At 46.1% G+C, this 25,336-nt stretch overlaps 1 protein-coding gene across 10 annotated transcripts in view; it reads right to left on the reverse strand.

Moving 5' to 3' along the window:
• Window positions 1–25,336, reverse strand: part of KCNMA1 (potassium calcium-activated channel subfamily M alpha 1) — an 866,219-nt gene that overhangs the window by 256,875 nt on the left and 584,008 nt on the right. For all 10 annotated transcript variants that reach the window (XR_009555312.1, XM_060236723.1, XM_060236715.1 and 7 more), the window contains exons 10-15: window positions 23,485–23,595; window positions 20,684–20,789; window positions 18,176–18,258; window positions 11,135–11,204; window positions 8,647–8,802; window positions 2,085–2,194 (exon numbers count right to left, since the gene is read on the reverse strand). Coding sequence is in view for 9 of the 10 variants with exons in the window: in XM_060236723.1 (XP_060092706.1) it covers window positions 2,085–2,194; window positions 8,647–8,802; window positions 11,135–11,204; window positions 18,176–18,258; window positions 20,684–20,789; window positions 23,485–23,595 (636 nt within the window). In the remaining variant the exon portion in view is untranslated. The remainder of the gene's footprint in view (window positions 1–2,084; window positions 2,195–8,646; window positions 8,803–11,134; window positions 11,205–18,175; window positions 18,259–20,683; window positions 20,790–23,484; window positions 23,596–25,336) is intronic.

A 25,336-nucleotide genomic window follows, 5' to 3' on the forward strand; every position in this document is an offset into this window, starting at 1 on the left:
TATCTTCTTCTTCTTCAGGCTAGCCCAATTTTGTCAGATCTCAGATCAGAAGCTGAGCAGGATTGGCCCTGGTTGGTACTTGGATGGGAGACCATCCAGGAAGTCCAGTATGAAAAGCCCTATCAGCTCTTGGCAGATTAGCTACACCAGGGGTGTGTGGCCTAATATACAAAGGAGCCCCTGCTACAAAAAAAAGCCCTGACGGAAACCATGGACTGTTTGAGCATTAAAACTGTAGATGTGGTATGGATGTTGTCATTGGAACAACAAGGAGGGAGTGAAGAGGAGGGAGGCCAACAGTAGTTGTGGGGGTGGGGGGAGGCAGAGCCAGTGGGGGTGGGGTGGGATTTTATCACCCTGACAATTCCTCACGCCCTACATTTGTTTATTTAATACAGCATTACGTGAACTCATAACTATGTTCATGTCTGCTGGAATGATGGGGCAAACATACAAGTAATTTCAAAGGCTGTGAAAACATCAGGATCCCAAATATGTCCACATATCTGAAGGTATGTGATAAATTAAATTAAATTATGCCACAGATTAAATTAATTGACTGCCTCATCTTAGAACTTATCTGACTCTTTTTTTTTTCTTCTTTGTCAACCAAGATTGTGTGAGATCAGTACATCATACTTGTGTCTTCTGGGGGAGGTGTGCCAAAAAGCCTAGAGGGGGAAAAGTCCTGTCCCTTTAACAGAGACATAATGGCTGAGCCCCACGGCACAGTGTTAAAGCTGCAATACTGCAGTCCTAAACTCGGCTCACGACCTGAGTTTGATCCCCAGTGGAAGCTGGGTTTTCAGGTAGCCGGCTCAAGGTTGACTCAGCCTTCCATCCAGCGGCGTCACTAGGGCGGGGCCAAGGGGGCCATCGGCCCTCCCCCAGAGCATTCTCATTGGCCCCAGGCACTGACACATGACCCCCCCAACAGGAAGGGGCTGGCCCTGGGACTAGAACGCTGCTGCTGTGTGTGGGCTGGCCGGGATTCTGAAACTGGGGCCGCGCTGCCGCCGGCTCAGCTAAAAGCGTGTGGGTGATTGGGGGAAACTTAAATGCTGCAAAACTGGTATCTTGGATTACGGGGGCTGGTTATGTGACCAGAGGGTGGGTGAGAGAGGGGCCATGTGAAGTGGGCGGGGTTGTGTGCGGAGGGGGTGACGCATCCCTCCAAAAGGGGTGATGCCCAATGGGGGGGTGACTTGAATCAGTTACACCCCAGGGTGCAACCCACCCTAGTGACGCCTCTGCTTCCATCCTTCCGAGGTCGGTAAAATGAGTACCCAGCTTGCTGGGGGGGAAAGCGCAGATGACGGGGGAAGGCAATGGCAAACCACCCTGTAAAAAGTCTGCCATGAAAACGTTGTGAAAGCAACATCACCCCAGAGTCGGAAACAACTGGTGCTTTCCCAACTCAGATCTGGCAATCTTACCCCCACCCCCTACCCCTTCTTGGTGGCCCGAAGGAACCTGGAAACCCTACTGCAGCTTCCACATCTGTGCACAGGCTACATTTAAAAAAAAAAAAAAAACCCTTAACATTCCTATAGAAAGAAAAGTTGAATTTTGCAAGCTGCATAATTCTGAATATTAAAAAAAATCCCCATCACTTTTAAAAAATTACATTTATTCTGTCACAGGAAGAGGCAACGGGTTAGTACAGGGGGCGGCTGGAAATCCTACTCAGCTCCTCACGACACACTTTCAACCCATCTTCACCATAATACGAGCTAAATTTATTCATTCAAAGATAATGCTAAAACAAGTGCAGAATTCTGTACTCCAAGCTTCATGATTCCAAAGGCAGCATTGCAAATTAGATCAGAGTGTTGTTACTTGCCAAATCATTCCTAGCTCTTTTTAAAATAAACTTCATGTTTTGATTCAAAGCACATTTACACGGAAAGCATTTGCATTTGAGGATATGTTATTTAATACTATATATTTGGCATTTAATTACCCCCCCCCCTCAACACACAGCTGAGTTCTGGATTTTGGAATCAGAAACTGGTCTCTTCCATTTGCTATTTGACATGGATGCAAAAGAAGGCCTGGGCATCGATTCCCCCACAACTACTTACTCACAAACAGCAGGGAAGGACAAACCGACAAAGGCACTAGAAAGATACTCTGTATACATTTCATTTGCGACTCCTTCCAGGTAGTATTTCTGCCATGTATCCTCCTCAATCTAGAAGAAGGGAGACAAAAAAACCGCAAACAAACAACCATTTGCAGATTCTGAAAATCACTTTCTGCGAAAATTAATGGAGGTGATTAAACCCAAATCAATGTTTAGGTAATTGGACTTGGTATCTTAGTTAATTGTTTTACTGGTTAATAATCTCTGCTAAGTTTTTATGGGACACTCTTTCCATAATCACCAGCAAACAACCTACCCACCTCCTGCCTTCCCAAAGTCATATATACAATGGTCAGAGGCTAGTACTGTTTGGACCACAGCAGTGAAAGAAGCTTTGGGGAATTGCTGAAATATTTCTTTACTGTGGTGGGGAGGGGTGACTAAAAGGTTATATTTAAGTGCGTTTTAATAGCACTTTTACTGCACAATGTAAAAATGCCCCTAAGTTTGAAGGTCCCTCTCCTCCCATATTTGTCCCTGTGCACCAACTACGGTAATCAGGCTGCCATCTGCTGGCTATCCCAGCATTTCGGGCAGCCGTCTGACACCAACCAGAACCAGGGCCTTTTCCGTCATGGTTCCAGCTCTGTAGAAGGGACTCCTCTCTTTGGAGATCTTCAGGAGGTACTGCAAGGGCCTGCCAGTTTGCCTGGGCTTTTGAGGGGGGGCACGGGTGGAATTCTAGCAGAATCCTTTGCATATTAGGCCACACCCCGTGATATAGCCAATCCTACAAGAGCTTACAAAAAGAGCCTTGTAAGCTCTTGGAGGATTGGCTACATCAGGTGTGTGTGGCTTAGTATGCAAATGAACTCCTGCTAGAGTTCCACCCCCTGAGGGCAGGCATCTTTTAGAGGGAGGAAAGGAGGAGAGATTTAGGGTTTGCAATTTTATCTTTGGTTTTAGCTAGGGATGTTTATTGTTGTAAGCTGCCTTGAACTATGAAGAAAGACAGGTATAAATGTTTTGATATACAAAGGGAGAGAGAGAGAGGGACGGATGATGACGAAGAAACAGATAGATAGATAGATAGATAGATAGATAGATAGATAGATAGATAGATAGATAGATAGATAGATAGATAGATAGATAGATAGATAGATAGATAGATAGATAGATAGATAGATAGATAGATAGATAGATAGATAGATGGATGGATGGATGGATGGATGGATGGATGGATGGATGGATGGATGGATGGATGGATGGATGGATGGATGGATGGATGGATGGATGGATGGATGGATGGATGGATGGATAGATAGATAGATAGATAGATAGATAGATAGATAGATAGATAGATAGATAGATAGATAGATAGATAGATAGATAGATAGATAGATAGATAGATAGATAGATAGATGTGTGTGTGTGTGTGTGTGTGAGAGAGAGAGAGAGAGAGAGAATAATGTTAGGCTATCAGTGCACCCTAGGAATTCCTGTAGAAATGTTCCATCACTTCCATGATTGAAGTCACCACAGGAAACATTTCAAAAGTGGCTCACACATTCAAAAGTTGTCTTTAAAAAAAAGTAGGCGAATTTTACTTGACATTGCATCTGCCCCCTTTGTCATTTCACAAGCAGTAAAGATCCATCTTCCACAGCCGGCAAAAGCCTCTGAAGAATACATCGGCTCTTAAAACGCGCCCAGCACATTCGCAGAAACCACAATGGAGCGGTGATAAACCCTCGAGTCTCCAGTCCTGGATATCTGAGCGAAACTAAGGCATCCATCTTCTTGGACTCTCTGATACTTAATAAAGAGAGATTTATACCTGGTGTCTGAATGAGTTTATTCAGCAAAACAAACAAAAGTTTTATGCGGCAACCTTTGCTCTGAAATGAAATCCATTCTCGCTGGTTTGACTTTATTGTCCCCCATTGGACAGAGGTGGGTGATTTAAGGTATCAAAATCAGCTGCTGTGAGGGCTGGAAAAGAAGAGAGCTCCAGTAATGCTTTCATTGACAGCACCGTGTCCTTATAAAAGGAAGGTAAATCACCTCAGGCATTCTCTGAGAAGTCACCCATGATTTCACTTTAAGCCTTGCTGGTTGCGTTCGGCTGTGGAGTTAGCTTTCCCGCATGGCCGTTGGAGAGTCAGGGGCCCACCTGAAGGTGGCACTTGGCATTCAGCAAGTGAGCCCTAAGGGCGATGGGGTGAAGGGTGTGTCACAGGTGTCCCTTTTGGGAAGGCTAGATGGACCAGAATCTAGGAAGCCACCAAGCTATCATGTTACCTAGGTTACCAGCACCAGCCTACCAGAAAATGAGGAGAATCCAGTATTAGGATTAAGTATACTCAGAAACTGAAAACATTATATTTCTGTCATCTGACAATGATGCTGGTGTCCTATAGAGCCTTGCAGCTAAGAAGACAAGAGCAAGAGTAATATCAAATGCTGTAACTTCTTGAGGTTGAACTTTCTGGGGAACTTTTAAGGTTTTAATTGGGAACTTTGTTGTTCGTGTTCTGTTTTGTAATGGCCAATGGCTATACACAATAAATTTTTGACTGACTGACAGTATTAGATTTATACTCCAAAAGAATAAGGGGGGAAAGGATCCAAAGCATTGTGTCCTTTTTGTGTTTTTTTTTTTTTTAATTGTATACAACACACACAGAGGCCTCATATTGGGCAGGAGTTCACAGGAGGTTTAGGCTCTGGAACCTAAATTTTATTGTGTTCTTTCCTTCTTAACCTCCCCCCTCCAAAAAAACCCCCAACCTTGCTTCTGGGCTCCATTGTTCAAACCCCTGTATGATTTTTTCTGAACTCTTAAGATTTGACAAACTTTCTAATATTTTTCCTCACCAAAAAAAGGGAAAATAACCAAAACCTATCAAGCAGACAGATGGAAATCTTCGTTGTGCCACTGTGGTAACATAGGGGGAAATAATTTAAAAAGTATGATAGGAGTAAGGTTTTATTATGGCAATTCTAATGCAAGAAGCATTTTGAGGGAGATGCTGAGCTGATATAATTTAGTCCACCTTCCGGTGACATCAGGGGTGTGTGGGCATATGCAAATGAGCTGTGCTAATGAGCTCCGGAATCTCCTTTTCTACAAAATGACCCCTGCATGCACAAACACACGCATATCAGCACACAGCTATCCCTACAAAGAGCAACAGCCCCATCTAGCCCTGAGTTTATGCCTCTGTGGTTGCAGGCTTCATTTTACCACTGCTACATGACCAGGATGACATCAAATGCTCATAAATTAAATATAATCTACCAGAAGGGAGGCCACAACTAAGATATCAGAAGGTGGCAGCCATGAAGGAGGAGTCAAGTCGCACCTTTAAGACCAACCAAGTTTTATTTAGAACGTAAGCTTTCTTGTGCTTAGAGAGTACATGAAAGCTTATGTTCTAAATAAAACCTGGTTGGTCTTAAAGGTGTGACTTGACTCCTGCTTTGTTCAACTGCTTCAGACCAACACGGTTGCCCGCTTGGATCTATAGCCATAAAGGCATTAGAAAAGATCCTTAAGGGTAAAGGTGTGTGGCTGGTGACTAAAACCAAGATAATTCACACCATAATATTCCCCATTATGATGTACAGGTGTGAAAGTCGGACAGTGAAGAGAGCTGACAGATGGAAAGTTGAGTCATATGAAATGTAGTCTTGGATGAGAGATTTACAGATACTGTGGGCTGCCAAAGAAACAAGCAAGTGGGTTCTAAGAGAGCCAGTTTGGGGTAGTGGTTAACTGCGTGGACTCTTATCTGGGAGAACCAGGTTTGATTCCCCACTCCTCCACTTGCAGCTGCTGGAATGGCCTTGGGTTAGCCCGAGCTCTCACAGAAGTTGTCCTTGAAAGGACAGCTGCTGAGAAGAAGAAGAAGACTGCAGATTTATACCCTGCCTTCTCTCTGAATCAGAGACTCAGAGTGGCTTCTTCTCCCCCCACAACAGACACCCTGTGAGGTGGGTGGGGCTGAGAGGGCTCTCACAGCAGCTACACTTTCAAGGACAACTCCTGCAATAGTTATGGCTAACCCGAGGCCATTTTCTCTCAGTAAGTTGTGTAATGCGACAACCTGAAGGGATTTTTTTGCTTATGCTCTTTGAAATCCTCATTACCTTTTTAAAAGCACTTTCAGCAATTGTTCAAATCATGGACAATTGTGCATTATGCACTAGGGCTGAATTTATTTGCCCTGTGTCTGATTTGATGTGAAAATAAGAGTTTCCATATGAAGAAAGTCGTTATGAAAGCAAAAGGGAAATATCAGCCTGCAAAATAACATTTTGAATCTTCCAAGTTTGTTTTACTGCTTATGTCGGGCAAAGAGTTTACACAAATAATTCGGCTGCAATGTTAAAGTATAATCAGTTAAACGTGTGCTCCGTCACATGTAATCATGTACACTTGTCCTTGATTGACCAAATATTTATGATGTATTCTGCTGCTCTGTAATCAGGCAAGGGAGAATAAGGAAACTTTCGGCTTCAATCTATTCTTTGAAAATGACAAGGCTTCCGCTAAGATTTTTGCTGGCAACCTTCTAAACATGTGTCTTTCCCCTAATATTATTTGCCCAGAGCATTTTATACACAGTCCAGGATCAACTGAGAAATATGGTTGTGTCAAAGAAAAAAATTCCCCGTCCGCACCCTTTCGATGCCAACCCAACGGTTCTGAGATGCTTACAAACTTTACACATTAGCAGCTTCTGAGGTCAAAGAGAATGGCAGAAAGAACGCTGCTTCTGTTTGGAAACTTTCATCTGTTGACAGAACAACTCCTATGGCAGCCTGCATGCTCTTTCTCGCATGCTGGATCACTTTGTGGCATTACTGCAGTCAAAAAAGGGGAATCAAGGAATGCGCCACCAAGACAGCTGAGGTCAGGGGACATGCTGTCTCGCCCCAGGAGATTAGCTTTCCCGGGGAAGAAAGGGTTAAGAGCAGTGGTGAAAAGGGTCATCACATTGCAGTTGGCCTACAGGGACCCCTGGTAGAGTTTTCAAGGCAAGAGACATTCAGAGGTGGTTTGGCATGGCCTCTGTGTAGCGAACTTGGTATTCTTGGGCTTGAAAACCGTATAAGGTCACCATAAGTTGGCTATGAGTGAGGGAAGAAGAAAGAGGACGAGGAAATAAGAAAAGAAAAGAAAAAGACAGGCAAGCACTCTTTAAAAAGGTTAGGATCAGGGCTTTTTTGGTAGCAGGAACTCCTTTGCATATAAAGCCACACCACTCTTACATAGCCAATCCTTCAAGAGCTTACAGGGCTCCTCTTACAGGGCCTACTGTAAGCTCTTGGAGGACTGGCTACATCAGGGGTGTGAGTAGGCTTCCCAATCCCCAGGTCCCAGAGGGGGATCCCCCGGTTTTACAGGCTTCCCCCCTCCCCCAGCCAGCTGGCCAGCGGGGGAAGCCCCGCCCCCACAACCATCATGCACCTCCATGAACAATTCCCATAGGGAATGATGGGGAATTGTTCTGCAGGTATCAGGGGCTCTGGGGGGGCTGTTTTTTGAGATAGAGGCACCAAATTTTCAGTATAGCATCTAGTGCCTCTCCCCAAAATACCTCCCGAGTTTCAAAAAGATTGGACCAGGGGGTCCAATTCTAGGAACCCCAAAAGAAGGTGCCCCTATCCTTCATTATTTCCTATGGAAGGAAGGCATTTAAAAAGATGTGCAGTCCCTTTAAATGTGAGGGCCAGAACTCCCTTGAAGTTCAATTATGCTTGTCACACCTTTGCTTTTAGCTCCACCCCAATGTCTCCTGGCTCCACCCCCAAAGTCTCCTGGCTCCACCCCCAAAGTCCCCAGATATTTCTTGAATTGGACTTGGCAACCCTAGGTGTGAGCCTAATATGCAAAGGAATTCCTGCTACAAAAGAAGCCCTGGTTAGGATTATTTAAGAATTACTGGGCCATAGTTGTTATTGTTATCATTATCATCATCATTTTTATTGCCATATAAACCTTGGAGGCCTAATTGGTTGAGGGGAAATTAATTAATGGCACAGACAGGTTGGGCTTTAGTACAAACATGTGGCTCCTATTTATCTTTGCAGAGAGGAATCAACTGGTCACTTGACGGGAAGGAAAAAAAGAAAAAGGCATAGAAGAGAAGCTATCAATAATTTTTCTATCAGCTTTTGGATGTCGTGTGGATTGGACAGAAATAGTTTTTTCTTTTCTTTTCTTTTTTTACTGAAAAGGTTTTCCACATTGATAAATGTACGGTTTCTCTGAAAGAAGTTAGAACGTTAAAAGCTTGCACATTGAACGTATTTAATAGCTGTGGACGTGCCAAATGAAAACAAAAATGAAATTTTGAAGGAACCTGGATCAGGGCCCAATTTGTAATAGGCTGTGGGGTCCTCGCCCCCTGCCCCCGGACTACGTTGTTTTCTGTTTTAACTCTCCGGGCTGATGTATTCCCCTCTGTTTCGAGTTTAGGCCACGCTCTCTGCTCAGCCTCCTGACAAACGGGATCCCCCTACTAGATTCCCCTAACGAGCGGAGACGTTACCTTTATGAATGACCTCATGGAGAAGAGGTTGGCCAGCATGGTGGACAGGCCTGGGGCCAGGCAGCTCTGGGCGATGAAGCCCAGCTTCAGCTCCGCAAGGCATATTGCGTCATCCCCTTCTTTCCAGTTCCAGCTTGGGATATTGAGCAGGTGGGCCTGCAGAAGGGAAAACAATGGTAACAGGACTCCCCTCGGACCAAACAAAAAGCGCACCTATATTTGGCCAGCAGGGGGCAGGCATCCGTGACAAAGTGATCCGTCCTTCATTCAAACACAAGAATATAAGAGAAGACATGTTGGATCAGGCCAATGGCCCATCTAGTCCGACACTCTGTGTCACACAGTGGCCAAAAAACCCACCAGGTACCATCAGGAGGTCCATCAGTGGGGCCAGGACACTATTAGTCCTCACAGTGTTGCCCCTCCCAAGCACCAAGAATACAGAGCATCACTGCCCCAGACGGAGAGTTCCAACAATATGGTGTGGCTAATAGCCACTGATGGACCTCATAAGAACCATTTTGGTGCCTCAACTTGAACCTCTTGAAGTAGAAAGTGCGCTTCTCTTTTGTGAAGCGAATTAATTCATTTACAGGCATTATTTTTATCATCGGCCTCTCTCGCTCAGACTTGAGGCAGACTACCCAGTGTAAATTAGGGCAATTGATGCATATCTACTAAGCAATGCAATAGGACTAAGAATTACAGCTGGCATCTGAACAAAGTGTAAGTTTTAAATATAATGTTAAACCAGGGGTGGAATTCTAGCAGGAGCTCCTTTGCCTATTAGGCCACACAACCCTGATGTAGCCAGTCCTCCAAGAGCTTACAAAAAAGAGCCTTGTAAGCTCTTGGAGAATTGGCTACATCAGGGGTGTGTGGCCTAATAGGCAAAGGAGCTCCTGCTAGAATTCCACCCGTGTTAAACAATGCAGAACATAATGTTACATCAGTAGGAACACGGTGCATTTTGCTAGGTCAATTCGTTAAGATGTAGTCCTGTTTCCTTTATAAAAATGCTCTCCTGAACAATTTTGTTTTACAGAGTTTACAAAAAAGGACAGAATACCCTCATACTCCCTCCCTCCCTCCCTCATCTCCAAAGAATACATTCTTATGCATGCCTGTGTTTTAAATGCATATCACCGAATGCTGGGGAACAGCAATGAAAATATAAACAACACAGTTTTTCCTGCTACTGTAATTAGCCACTGAAGGATACAATTGATTGCACTGAGACTGTGAATAAATACCAGGGCTTTTTTTGTACCAGGAACTTCTCTGCTTATCAGGCCACACATTCCTGATGTAGCCAATTCTCCTGGAGATTACAGTAGGCCCTGTACTAAGAGCAAAGAGCCCCATGGCGCAGAGTGGTAAAGCTGCAGTACTGCAGTCGGAACTCTCTGCTCACGACCTGAGTTCGATCCCAGTGGAAGCTGGTTCAGGTAGCCGGCTCCAGGCTGACTCAGCCTTCCATCCTTCCGAGGTCGGTAAAATGAATACCCAGCTTGCTGGGGGGGAAAGTCTAGATGACTGGGGAAGGCAATGGCAAACCACCCCGTAAAAAGTCCGCCGTGAAAATGTTGTGAAAGCAACATCACCCCAGAGTCGAAAATGACTGGTGCTTGCAGAGGAGACTACCTTTACCTTTTTTGTACTAAGAGCCCTGTGAGCTCTTGGAGGATTGGCTACATCACAAGATGTGTGGCCTAATATGCAAAGGAGTTCCTGCTGCAAAGAAAGCCCTGATTTCAATATAACATATAACAATATAACATAGAATCATAGAACATCATTTGCAGTGTGTGCAAGGCAGGTTAGGCTCCCCTTCTCCGTAAGAGCAGCCCATGAGAGTTGATAGAATATTGGTGAGAGAAAGTTAAAAAGAAGTGTTAGTTCAGTTGGGAGTGTGGCTGACTGTGACCGATTCCCCACTAGCCTTACCCTGCTCCCACTCTCCTATTCTCCATGGGGCTTCCGTCAGATTTCGCACAAGCTGCCCCTTTCAAGTAGAAAAACCAGAAACTGGTCTTTAGAGGATCTTGCTTGCTGTGCGAAAGAGGCAGAGCGAGTTGCAGCCTCGGGGCAGCTTGTGTGAAATCCGACGGAAGCCCCGCAGAGAAGAGGAGAGTGAGAGCGGCATAAGGCTAGTGGGGAATCGGTCTGAGAGAAGCTTTGGAAGAGCAGCTTTGTGCAGAATGGGAAAAAAAGGTCAGATTGTAATGAAGAAACCCAGATGCCTGATCAGGGAAACAGTCCAATGGTTCAACTGAAAAGGAACTTTGTACCTTCAACCTGAATTTCTTCAATGTTATATTCAAGCCATACATAAAAGTTAACTCCCCATCTGTTTAACCCTGTAGGCTGGTTGTTTACGGTCTCAGGAAAAGAAGCACACACACAAGTGAAGATCTCCACCTATATATAAATATATTAGGATATGAAAAAAAACCAGTGACAGTGTGTGAATGAGGGTTTCTTTTACCTTGTTGTGATACTGCAGCATCTGGGTGATTATTCTTATTTTTGGATGGTAATTCTTGATGGAAATTACTCTGAAAAGAAAGGCAAGAAAGCAACAATGACAGTTGTTCGACTAAAGTGCTGTAAGTGCAATTCTGTACCTTACCGCTATCTGAAAGAGCAGGAGGGGGAGGATGAGGAGATTGGATTTATACCCTGCCCTTCACTACCTGAAGGGGTCTCAGAGTGGCTTACAATCTCCTTCCTCCTTCCCCTCTGGGTGCATGGCAGAGCAGCCCCAATTTGGTCCATGGTACAATGTCAGAAATTTCAGAATTCATGAGGGGTCTGGAGACCAAGTCCTATGAGGAAAGGTTGAAGGAGCTGGGGATGTTTAGCCTGGAGAGGAGGCGGCTGAGAGGTGACATGATCACCATCTTCAAGTACTTGAAGGGCTGTCATATAGAGGATGGTGTGGAATTGTTTTCTGTGGCCCCAGAAGGTAGGACCAGACCCAATGGGTTGAAATTAAATCGAAAGAGCTTTCGGCTCAACTTTAAGAACTTCCTGACGGTTAGAGTGGTTCCTCAGTGAAACAGGCTTTCTCGGGAGGTGGTGGGCTCTCCTTCCTTGGAGGTTTTTCAACAGAGGCTAGATGGCCATCTGACAGCGATAAAGATCCTGTGAATTTAGGGGAAGGGGTTTGTGAGTTTCCTGCATTGTGCAGGGTGTTGGACTAGGTGACCCGGGAGGTCCCTTCCAACTCTGTGATTCAATGATTCTATTGGCATTGGGGGCCATGGCTGGATCGCTACAGCAGAGCTGGTTGAAACTTAATCCGATGAAGACAGAGGTCCTGTACCTAAATTGGGGGGACAAGTTGAAACGGGAATCAGTAGCCACCTTGGGTGGTGCATTCTGAGCCTGGTTTCACAGGGAGGGTGGGATATAAATGGAATAAAATCAATCAATCAATCTATCATTCACTTGTGCCAGCACAGGTGGTGAGGATCCTGGGGGTAATCCTGGATGCCTCCCTCTCCAGGCTTGATTACTGTAACTCAGTTTACATGGACTTGCCCTTGCAAGCTGATCCAGAAACACCAGCTGGTGCAAAATGCAGCGGCATGCCTGCCGAGTGCACTGCCTGTGCGGACACACATTCCGCTGGCACTATGCCAATTGCACTAGCGAAAGGAAGGAAGGAAGGAAGGAAGGAAGGAAGGAAGGAAGGAAGGAAGGAAGGAAGGAAGGAGGGAGGGAGGGAGGGAGGGAGGGAGGGAGGGAAGGAAGGAAGGAAGGAAGGAAGGAAGGAAGGAAGGAAGGAAGGAAGGAAGGAAGGAAGGAAGGAAGGAAGGAAGGAAGGAAGGAAGGAGGGAAGGAGGGAAGGAAGGAAGGAAGGAAGGAAGGAAGGAAGGAAGGAAGGAAGGAAGGAAGGAAGGAAGGAAGGAGGGAAGGAGGGAAGGAAGGAAGGAGGGAAGGAGGGAAGGAGGGAAGGAAGGAAGGAAGGAAGGAAGGAAGGAAGGAAGGAAGGAAGGAAGGAAGGAAGGAAGGAAGGAAGGAAGGAAGGAAGGAAGGAAGGAAGGAAGGAAGGATCTCCTTCTTGACTGATGAGACTGTATGCAATGCAGGGATGCCAGTCTTCAGACGGCAGTCCTTGGGAGCATGGAGGGTTAGGAACTTCTTGACATTCACCATCTCTTCTGAAACAGGAAGTGATGCCATTACATAGTTTTTTTTTTGAAATTCCTAAACCATCATGGTTTAGGAATTTCAGTTCCGAAGTGACTTCCATGTGCTGTTTCATCCCCTTTTCCTTCTCTCACCACTCCACTGAGCATGGGTTTGGGACAGGCAGCGTCACCAGGACATCCCTTGCCATTGTCAGGTTTGTGGTCTCTTACTGTCTATATGACGACAAATATCCCAAGAGGAATTCCCATGTGGAACTCACTGCCACAGGAGGTGGTGGTACAAGCACAGTCAGCTTCAAGAGGGGGTTAGATAAAAATATGGAGCAGAGGTCCATCAGTGTCTATTAGCCACAGTGTGTGTGTGTATAAAAAAAATTGGCCACTGTGTGACACAGAGTGTTGGACTGGATGGGCCACTGGCCTGATCCAACATGGCTTCTCTTATGTTCTTATGAAAGGAAAGTGAAAGCCAGGGCCTTTCTTGAGCAGGAATGCAGTTCCAGCTTGTTAAAAATAGTAGTTAAAATATGCAAATGAGTTCCTGCTAGGCTTTTTCTACCAATAAAGCCCTGTGCAAAACAATGATGACATCAGGGGGTGTGGCCCAATATGCAAATGAGTCCCTGCTGAGTTTTCTACCAAAAAAAAAAAAAGCTTTGGCAAAAGCTTATCTTGCTGGCAATGAAGGTGGATGGATTCTATCCATTGGTTGGAAAGAAGGAGGAGTCTTAAGTGATCTGAATTTCTAGGAAAACAAGCAAGCCATGAATTTGCATAGCTTGCTTTGACAAGCAAGATGTAATTTGTGAATATCTTTATCCCAATCTAATTCTCCTTTTATTTTTTTTTTCCAGGTGAAGCATTTACAACAATGCAGAACCAATAATGCCCTAGATAGATGTCAAAGTGGAGTCAAAAAAATTTTCGCAATGCGATTCTTCACATTCTTCCCTCTGACTTTCCTTCCTCTCTTGCATACTATCCCCCCCCACCCCCCACCCCCAAGCCTCCTTGCAGGGAAATAGTTCAGCAGCAGTCCTGCAAATGAAGGTTCCCTGATTGGGACTGAGGGAGGAGGGAAAAATATTTCTTGTATATTCCACAGTCAAACATGACCATGCATAGCTTGCTATGGCAAGCAAGATGATTTTTGTGAATATCTTTATCCTAATCTAATTCTCTTTTTTATTTTTTTTCCCAGGCGAAGCGTTTAATGAAGCATTCAATTTCATTTAATCAACTTGTTTGTTCTGCAAGAACACGAGATAATTCTGTTTGCCCCTATTTTTAATTAACAATGTAGAATCTATTTAAAAGCTTACAAATTTGCATCTGATTTTCTCTTTAATCTCTTTATGTAATTAAAAATCAAAGCAGGTTTTCTCTCAGCAGCAGATTAAAATGTAGGTTTCAAATCCAATGTTTTGGGGCCTCCTCCACAAACAGTGTTAAAGCTGCAGTCCTAAGCTCTGCTCATGACCTGAGTTCGATCCCGGTGGAAGCTGGGTTTTCAGGTAGCCGGCTGGAGGTTGACTCAGCCTTCCATCCTTCCGAGGTCGGTCAAAGGAGTCCCCAGCTTGCTGGGGGGAAAGCATAAATGACTGGGGAAGGCAATGGCAAACCACCCCATAAAAAGTCTGCCATGAAAACGTTGTGCAAGCAACGTCACCCCAGAGTCAGAAATGACTGGCGCTTGCACAGGGGACCTTTCCTTTCCTTCCACAATCTCACCACAGAGCGCAGCAGCAGAGAATGCCATGTGGCTGCTCTCTTGACCCTTTCGAGCGAAGGTTGCCACCCCCATGCTGGCTTGGAGGTCTGGGGACCGAATTAATTGGCGTCATGCCAATGCTGCGACATCACTTCCTTTGTGAACCAGAAGTGACGTCATGACATTGGTGTAATGCCAAATTGTGCCCCCTCAGAGGATCTAGATCAGGGGAGTCAAACTCATTTGTTACGAGGGCTGGAGACCTTGTTGGGCCGGGCCACGTGTGTCATAAAATGTAATGTCATGTAGCAGAGATATAAACTTTGCAAAGGACACAGACAAACGGAATTAAAGGTTTTGTGACTTGACAGCATCCTCTGATGATTGTTCCAGCTACTGGCAAAATCTCCAAGCCAGGAGGGAAAGGAAAACAGTGGGGGCTCGGGCTGCCAGGTCTCCTGGATTAGCGGGAGACTGCACAGTGGAAATCATACTGGTAGCAATTCTGTGTCTATGAACTCTGACAATTATACTACATCAGCTGAAGGGGTCAGTATTACATATGTGGAGCAGAGGTCATTTAAATTCAGGATACAAGGAAGAAGCTCTCTTAATCTTTAGCTCCTTGGATGCTTACCTAGGGGTTGCCACTTGTCCACATGGTTTGGTGTAGTGGTTAAGTGTGCAGACTCTTATCAGGGAGAACCAGGTTTGATTCCCCTCTCCTCCACATGCACCTGCTGGGATGAGCTTGGGCCAGCCATAGCTCTCACAGAGTTGTCCTTGGAAGGGCAGCTCCTGTGAGAGCTCTCTCAGCCCCACCCACCTCACAGGGTGTCTGTTGTGGGGGAGGAAGGTAAAGGAGATTGTGAGCCACTCTGAGATTCGGAGTGGAGGGCTGGATATAAATCCAATATCATCATTATCATCGTCATGGCAAGGGAAAATAGAGAGAAACCATGAGAATTAAGGTAATACTGAACTTTAAATTACTGCAACTTTAAATAAAGCTAGCCTGTCCTATATAAGCATCATTCAGGAAGTGCCTAGAGTTGGAGAAGAGGATGCATGTTTTCACCTTTTCTTTGTACCCTTGCTCTTCAAAAACACTTGAACAGACCATTTATTAAACTCAAATTCTGAACACACTAAGTCTGATCTCTGGGAACTCACCACTGCTATTTGGTCTAGCTATCTGAAATGTAACAACGGAGAGGGGCAGGGGAGAAAACTGCCATCCCTGGACAACAATAGCTCTGAACTGCAAAGCTGCAATAGATCATCCACACACTTGCAGAAGTGCAGCAGGAGGCATGGCCACAAGGGGGAGCCTCTCAACAGCAATGCAGACATATGGCTCCTGGCAGGAGATACCCCCAAAAGTCATCGATGGCCACAAACGGCTCCCCAGTTTGTTTTCGGCAGTCTTGTGGAATGAAGGGAAGGGGAGTTGTTGCCAGATGAAGTTTTCCTGACCTCCCATGGGCCACAGCCAGGAGAAAGGCGCAACCCCATCCCCAAAAATGGAAGCTGCACTGCAGTATCTCCTGCCAGAGGTTCATGGCACTGCTCCTTCACTCAAAATGGCATTTGGTGCAAATACAGGACCGCCTCCCCTTAAAATGCTCCTTTCATTTATACCACTTCCCCTGTTCCGTTTGGCAGGACGCATAGATTTGCCACTCCCAATAAAGTTGGTTCAGAACACAAGTCAGTTCACTGCGTTCACTTGTGCTTTAATAGATCTCTTCAGCTTGGAGAAACATTGACTGAGGGGTGACACGACAGAGGTTTAAAAGATTATGCACAGGACAGAGAAGATGGAGAAAGAAGGACTTTTCTCCCTTTCTCACAGTATGAGGACTCGTAGGCACTCAGTTGCTGAGCAGTTGGGTTAGAACAGATAAAAGGAAGTCCTTCGCCCAAAGGGTGATTAACACCTGGAATTCATTGCCATGGAAGAGGGAGGTGGTGGCAGCACAGACAGCCGCCCTGAGCCTGCCTCGGTGGGGAGGGCGGGGTATAAATAAAATTTTATTATTATTATTATTATTATTATTATTATTATTATTATTATTATTATACGAGGCTGGATAAACATACAGAGCAGCAGTCCCTCAATGGCTGTTAGCCACAAGATATAGACGGAACACTCTATCTGAGGCGTTGATGCTCCGTATTCCTGGTGCTTGGTGGGAGGGCTTCTAGTGCCCTGGCCCCACTAGTGGACCTCCTGATGGTACCTGGTGGTTTTTTTGGCCACTGTGTGACACAGAGTGTTGGACTGGATGGGCCTTTGGCAGGATCCAACTATGGTTTCTCTTGTGTTCTTATCTCTGACATTTTAGTTTCCAAAAAGGGCAGACTGGTCCCATTAACTCAGAGGTGTATGAGCAAAATGCATATAAAAGGAAAACTTGTCTTATACGCACACGTTAGTGTTTTGGCTACCTTTCTCCCATTGAGATGAAGTGTATTCATCGTCTTCACTTTGAGTCAAGTTTGGTGTAGTGGTTAAGTGCGTGGACTCTTATCTGGGAGAACTGGGTTTGATTCCCCACTCCTCCACTTGCACCTGCTGGAATGGCCTTGGGTCAGCCATAGCTCTGGCAGAGGTTGTCCTTGAAAGGGCAGCTGCTGTGAGAGCTCTCTCAGCTCCACCCACCTCACAGGGTGTCTGTTGTGGGGGAGGAAGGTAAAGGAGATTGTGAGCCGCCCTGAGACTCTTCGGAGTGGAGGGCGGGATATAAATCCAATATCATCTTCTTCTTCTTAAATCTAGCACTTTAGAACTGAGGAAGGCTCTTCCAGCATGTGAACAGACTGCACCCATTTTAGGAAGCCCCACCAGTGTGGCTGATGCTGCCTCAGTGGGTGTCATGAACCTTCTAAGAGGCTGGAGGGGGTGGTCATTAGCAGAATAGCAAGAAAACCATGAGGACCCCAACTTGTATGGTGACAGCTGCCAGGGGCAGACAGGGAGGCTACCATAGCTCTTGAAAATGGTCACAGCTTCCCCATACCTCCCAGAGGACTGGAGATGCTTGGATTAGGGGTGATATGCAGAGGAGGAGTAGATGTGGAGAAATCAGCATTGGCAAGGAGAAAGGCAACCTAGGTCTTGATTCACTCCAGGAGGATGCATTAACTTGAGCTTCATTACCAGTTACAATTCATCAATCTCTCTTTCCGCTCTCCCTTTAAAATTCCTTTGTAAGAAAACTGCCTCTCTTAGCTTCCTGGTTTCAGAAGTCTGCAGTCTTCAATTTGTTGTGACAACCAAATTCTGTAACAATAGGAGTTTGTTTCTCCCCTAACTAGGATCAAAATTCATGTGAGGGTTTGGAACTTCATTGTCATGAGGAGGAAACAGACTCCTATTCCTACAGGCACTTGGATTCAGATACTTCAACAAAATGGAGTTATGCTGGAATCTTCCAAAATCAGGACAGTCTTCAAACACAGGAAGGAAGAGGGAACACTTGGCAACAGGCTGGGATTTAGTCCATCACCACAAGCATCTGTTTCAATGTGATATCTGAATGCAGATATCACCAACATCCACTGTCATCGGCATCCACTACTGATCTTAAACAAGATCCTTACGCAGCGATGGTTTTTGAGCTTCATAAAGTGAAATGGGAATTTTTAAAAGTACCTCATAATATTGGAGGCATCTTCTGCGTCTGGGTCCGGGCAGTATTTGTTGGCAAGGATTAGGCACGCGTCTGCTGACTCTATCTGAGACACCAAAGGAGACAGTGGACATCAGGAGCAGTTCAACATCCGGAAGAGCATTTCCCAACTTTACCACCTTCTCTAGAACGTGGTCATCTTGGCATTTCTCAGCAGGAAAAGATGAGGTCGGTGTGACTGTCTCTTGCTTCATCTCTACACCTTTCAAGTATGCTTGGGATGAGAGATTCCACCCCCCAAGGTATTTATACCCTAAAGTTCACTTTCCACATCTACCCTCAATTACCCCCTTTTTACAATCCAGCACAGTCACATTTCAGTCTTCCTCCCCCCCCCCCTTTTTTTTTTGGAATTAATCTACTGTAATCCTTCTGATGCCGCACTCTTAAATTGGAACAATAATAGGGTCGCCAGTCCCTCAATGGGGGCAGGTGAGCCCCCGCTCTGGGCTCTGCCCTCCTCATCTGGCCAGCGGGGGGACTTCCCAGCAGGGGACGAAGGCCTAGGCTGCTGTAGCTGGTGACATCGCTTGTCACTTGCTCTTGTTTTAGATTGTGCACATCTTGGATGCTCTCCCGGAGTGTTCCCAGACACCAGCATTCAGTGCCGGATTAAACCCTGTGGAGGCCCCTAGGCAGTCAAAATCTTGGGGGGAGGGGGGGTCCTCGCAAATTATCTTAGAGTCTGAGCTCCTGCTCCATCGCCTATGACCCCCGCTGCAGCCTGCGGGGACCTTCTTAAAAGCTCTTTTTACTAAACTGTGGGGGAGAGGCAGAGAGAGGCAAACTTGGCAACAACGCCAGCAGCAGCCGCACCAGGCAAGTTGGGCAAAGAGCTACTCAGTTGCTGGCTGTGCATGCAGCTGGGAGGGCTGCAAGCAGGGAGAAACCGGTGTGGGGGGGAGCTGACCCAGAGCCCTTAAAGGCATGGGGACCCATAGGCCAGTGCCTACTTGGCCTAATTGTTAATCCGGCTCTGCCAGCATTTTCTGCATGACTCGAAGTGAATCTGTGATTGCATCACTGGGTAAGCCTTAACTATGTTGTTGTGGCCAATGTGGGGTGACAGTACATTTATGATAATAGAGCTGTGTGTTTTTCTCCAAAATAGCCCCAATTGCAAGGAAATGCCCGACGAAGCTTTGAGAAATGGCTCTGATTACCGGTCTGCCGTAGCATGCTTCTTTTCTGTTGGGACTTCTGGACCAAGTTCTTTTTGAATCCGCGTGAGCGACAGAAGACAGAGCATGGCTCTTCATTACTTCTAACAGCTCCAACGTGGGCTTTGATGAAGGTCTACTGCATTTTACGCTAAGGTGTGTCAGTTTCGAGTCAGCACTGAAATCAGCTGTCTATGTACAGTATAGAATGATTGTGTGACAAGAACTTTTTCCTAAGTGTTTCATTGCACATTTTTCAATACGATTTATGCCACTTGCAGTATTGTGCCGTGAGCTTCTTGCTTCTGTACAGTTTCATTTCATGATTTCCTCCTGTGATTTATCACTGCATGGGTGGCATTGCTCTGGTTTTTGGGTAAAAACTCTATGTTAGAAGCCATCTTTACCATAGAGATTTTGCCCAATTATCAGAGCATCGCCATGATGCTGGTGATGTGCTGACATCACTCCTGGGTCACACCAGAAGTGCCATCATTGTTTCCCAGGCTTCCCTCCTGCTCCTGATGGATTGCCCCCTGACCCTCTCTCTCTCGGCTTGGCTTCGCGAACGAAGATTTAAGAAGGGTGCAATAGTCCACGTCTGCTGCAGGCTCGCTGGTGGCTGACAAGACCAATGCGGGACAGGCAGGTCCGGCCACAGTGGCTGCAGGGAAAAGTCTGATTTAGGGTTGGTGCTGTAGCAGTGCGATTCTTCCTCAGTCTCCTTTTGTCCTCAAGACCAGCTATGCGTGCGTTCTCAAAGGAAGAGACAGCCTGGTGGATGGTGTGTCTCCATGCTTTGCGATCTGAGGCTAGGTCACCCTGACCCACCAGTTGTCAAAAGAGACCTGACAACCCTAAATAACAAGAAGAAGGTTTGGGGCTTACATCTCCTGTATGAACCTGCAGGGTTGGAATTCTAGCAGGAGCTCCTTTGCATATTATGCCACACATATCTGATGTAGCCAATCCTCCAGGAGCTTACAAAAAAAGAGCCTTGTAAGCTCTTGGAGGATTGGCTACATCAAGTGTGTGTGGCCTAATATGCAAAGGAGCTCCTGCTAGAATTCCACCCCTGTGAACCTGTATCAGTTTTATACCAGTTTAACTGTCATGGCTTCCCACAAAGCATTAAAGTTTGTTGACTGGGTGAGGAGTTCTTCACTAGAGCTCTCCAGCCTCCCTCACAGAACCACAATTTCCAGGTTTCCCCAAGACACAAGACAGCTTATTAAAATCATTTCAAATTTTAAGCACAGGTTAAATGTAGAGCAGCAAGCGATAGGGCAGAACATGGGAGAAAGCCATTACCTTTACTCTCGCCAGGTCATGCGGATTGAGAACTGAGCCCTGAAAGAATTCCACCTGAGTGAAGTGCCGTTTAAAAAGAGCTTCCAACTCAAGGTTAGGGGAGATACTAAATTGGGGAAGAAAAGACAAAACACAACAGAATCAAGCCGTGCACACCATCTTTTTCTTTCTTCCTTTGTAATTCAAACATGGTAAAAATAAAATTATGTCATGGAGGTAAGCAATTTTGAAGAAGTTATAGGCTCTTTATGTTTCAGGGTGTTGTTGTTTTTTTTTAATTTATTTTCCTTCCCTCTTCCTATGTGCTTTAAGGTTGCCCACTGGCCAGAATTTTACCAGCCCTGGAAAAAAAAATATTCCTGGCTGGTCACCAAATCAGCAAAATTCAATGTCAGGAAAAGAGAGATTTGTTCAGTGTTTTCATTTCATTTCTCCACATTCAATAAGAAGCATTTTTAAAAAAGAGAAAAGCAAGATGGCGTCCTTCAGAGGCATTTTGTCCAGACAAGGAATTCACTAAAAGCCTGACTCCTCTCCCTCCGTTTGCAAAGATAATTTAGGCACGTGAGTCATGCTCTGCTCTAAGGTTCCTTAATTATTTAAAAATTTTAATTTAAAAATTTATTTTGTAAATCTTTTGCTTCGCTCAAGGTATGGTGGTGAGCCATTATGTATAGAGAAACTACGAGGCCCACATGTGTGCGAATCAGTTCCAAAGTTAAAGTCCCCACACCTAAATTATCAATTGCCCCTGACTTGCTCCAGCAACCATTAAGGCAGTCGGATCTTGGAATGTCTCCTGCGTGTGCAGAAGATGGAAGTTCCTGCATTGGGCACCTCCCTGTGATTGGCCAGAACTGATTTCGGATTGTGGTTCAAGATTACAGTCTGTGCAGTAGAGACAATGACCTATTTCCCAGTAGTCTTATGCCGCTCTCATGCTCCTCTTCTCAGCGGGACTTCCATCGGATTTCACACTATCTGCCCTGGGGCTGCAACTAGCTTCACCTTTTCCGTGCAGCAAACAGAAACTGGTTTTTAGAGGACCTTTTTTGCTGTGCAAAAGAGGCGGAGCTAGTTGCAGCCCCGGGGCAGACAGGGTGAAATCCAACCGAATCCCCGCAGAGAAGAGGAGAGTGAGAGCGGCATAAGGCTAGTGGGGAATCGGTCAATGACATTTGGTTCCAAGTCTTTGGGATTTGTAGGAGAACAGGTTGTAGAGTTAACTGGGATCCACTGCGAGTTTTGTTTCATTATTTGGATGATTTTCCCTTTAACGAGCGGAAAAAATGCTTGTTTTTAATCTTAGGATAGCAGAGAAGGCTCTGCTAGGTAGGCTAGTGGTTTTCAAACTGCTTTTCTCTACCTTCATAAGCTGTCCTTCCCCCAAGCAGATAAGAAAAGCAGTGCAGCCCCACCCCCAGGGCTTTTTTGTAGCAGGAACTCCTTTACATATTAGGCCACACACCCCTTATGTAGCCAATCGTCCTGGAGCTTACAATAGGCCCTGTGCGAAGAGCCCTGTAAGCTCTTAGAGGATTGGCTACATCAAGGGGGTGTGGCCTAATATGCAAAGGAGTTCCTGCTACAAAAAAGCCCTGCCCAACCCTATTCTCACCTTATGTTCACACAGCAGTCCCATGAGAAAATGGCACTTCTTTAAAAGGGGATCAGACAGCTTCATGGAGGACAGAGTCTATCAATAGCTACTAGCCTAGGTGACTAAAGGGAACATCCATGTTCAGAGGCAATCAACTTCTGTTTATAATCGCTATAATAGCATTCTGGGAACTATAGTTTGTTGACTGTGTGAGGAGGTAACATCTGGGGAAGGTCTCAGCCTCAATGTCCTGTTGTTGGACTTCCAGGGGAACTGGTTAGCCACTGTGTGAGACAGGATGCTGAACGAGATGGACTACTGGTCTGATCCATAAGGGCTTTTATGTTCTTATGAAGGCCTTAGCCTCTACACCCTGCTGTTGGCCCACCAGAGGAACTGATTGGCCACTATGTGAGAAAAGATGCTGAACTACATGGACCACTGGTCAGATCCAGCAGGGTGTTTCTTATATGCTTATGAATGCCTTAGCTTCTATGTCATGTTGTTGGCACTCCAGAGGAAATGGTTGGCCCCTGCATGAGACAGGATGCTGGACTAGATGGACCAATGGCCTGGTTCAGCAAGGCTCTTTGGATGTTCTTATGAAGACCTCAACCTCTATGCTCTTTTGTTGACCATCCAGAAGAACCGATTGGCCACTGTATGAGACAGGATGCTGGACTAGAAGGACCACTGGTATGATCCAGCAGGGCTCTTTTTGTGTTTATATCAAGGGAAGGCCTGGGCCTCTGTGCCCTGTTGTTGGCCTTTCAGAGGACCTGGTTGGCCACTGCATGAGACAGGATGTTGGACAAGATGGACCAATGGCCTGGTTGAGCAGGGCTCTTTGGATGTTCCTAAGAAGGCCTCAACCTCTATGCTCTTTTGTTGACCATACAGAGGAACTGGTCAGCCCTTGCATGAGACAGAATGCTGGATGAGATGGACTGCTGGACTCAGGGCTGTTTTTGTAGCAGGAACTCCTTTGCATATTAGGCTACACCCCCTTCCAATGTAGCCAATCCTCTGAGAGCTTACAGGGCTCTTCTTACACTGCCTACTGTACGCTCTTGGAGGACTGGCTACATCAGAAGGGTAGCCTAATATGCAAAGGAGTTCCTGCTACCAAAAAAGTCCTGGCTGGACTGATCCATCAGGGCTCTTCTTACATTCTTATATTCTGATCTGAACAGCTACTTACTTATGCAGAAAGACGATCTCTACGTTGACATCATCCCTGTCCTTGTGTAGGAAGTCCTTCAGGAAGTTGGAGACACTTTCCAATGTGATGTGACCACAGACAACTATGTGCCTGGGACAGAAGAAAGGGCACAGTTAAGTTTTCTGAGAAAAACAGCAGGGAACCAAATACAAATGAGAGCACCATATAATTAGAGAAAAAGGGATTTGTTGTGATTGACTTAAAGGGGGGGGGGGCACTAAGGTGAAGGGTTTCCAGTCCATTCCTGGGGTGGGAAAGAAAGAAAAATACAAACATAATGAAATACCGTAGAGACCAAAGCACTCCTGGGATTCCTCATTGGCTGTAGAAAAAAGCTATTACAAACGGATGCCCAATAAGTTGTGCATTGAATAGTGAGACAACAGAGACTTGTGTAACTGCAGGCAGATCACCTGGAGGCCAAAGTGGGTGAGGCAGTGGCAAGGAGGGAGAAGTGGCACGGAGGAGAACCTCGGGTTGCCAGCTCTGGGTTTGGAGATTTGGGGGGTGGAGCTTGGAGAGGGCAGGATTTGAGGGGGGGAGGGACCTCAGCAGGGTATAATGCCCTGGACTCCACCCTCCAAAGCAGCCTTTTTCTCCAGGGAAACTGATCTTGGTCATCTGGAGATCAACTGTAACAGAGATCCCCAGCTGTCACCTGGAGGTTGGCAACCACAGTCTACCCCTCCAAACTTGCACACAAGGCTCACCCTTCCTCATCCTAGAGTGGTCCATCCCTTCCCAGGGATCAGCACTGGCCCTTCTCCAATCAGCCTCACCTGGTATAATGATGCACCTTTAGCTACTGTCATCATAGTAAGCAACATCATCAGCAATAGAGCTTGATAGGGCCCCAAGAGCCCTCTGCAGTCATTGGCTCAGTTCAGACAGGGAAAGTGGGGGGCTCACCATGAACTCTGTTTGCAGTCCAACATGGGGGGGGGGGAGTTAGCAGGGTGATCGGCGGGCATTGAGATGCCCAGTGAGATGGTATGGGCAGTAAGGGCAGCTGAGGGACTGGGTGGTGGCAACAGTGGGAAATCATGGCCCTTCTCCTCTATGGCAGGCCTATGGATGGACCAGAACTTGGCTTGAGGAAGTGGGAATGGGAGGGACGACTGGGGTGGGGGTGGGGGTTAAAGAACCCCATGCTGTCTGGCCCTCCTCAACTGGCTGTGTGGGATCACTTGCTCACCCAGCCCTCCCTAGGTGTTAATGCTGGATTGAAAAAGTTTGTATGGTTAACTGGTAGCCCTGCTGGTAGTTAGCTGGTTGAATGTATTAGGGGGTAGCACAGGGTGGCGTTCTTATTCTCTGTGTTTTCTGCTTCATGGATTGTCACAGCCTTGGGGCAGTGTTAGAATGGTGCCGGGTCTAGTTTGGAAAAGCAGCCTGCATGCCATTTTCACAGCATATGGAGATCCTTGCAAGGGACCACAGGGTGAGGGTTTCAAGGGGCATGCCAGCTCAGGGGCTGCCTACGGGTTACCCTCACACTCAGGTGGGAAGGGAGATCGCTTAGTGGCAATCATCCTTGTGGAATCCAGAAACTGGCCATTCTATGGAGTGCACTGACTGGCAGATGGGGTCGGTTGATACCGGATCTCGTGGACTTATTCTGTGTCAATGCTTCTACTTACACCTATAACCAATAAAAATTGTGGCCGTTTTATTCCACGTTTATTCTGAAAACACTGTGCAATTGTGTGTCTGTCAGTTAGCTTTAAAGGGGCCATTGCCTTTGTTGCCCTTTCCCCACAATAGGTACTTGGACTGCAATGATACCATCATTCATTTTAACTAGGGTATCCAGCTGAAACTTCAGCTTGCG

Source organism: Heteronotia binoei, chromosome 4, assembly GCF_032191835.1.
Source record: "Heteronotia binoei isolate CCM8104 ecotype False Entrance Well chromosome 4, APGP_CSIRO_Hbin_v1, whole genome shotgun sequence".
Taxonomy (NCBI): domain Eukaryota; kingdom Metazoa; phylum Chordata; class Lepidosauria; order Squamata; family Gekkonidae; genus Heteronotia; species Heteronotia binoei.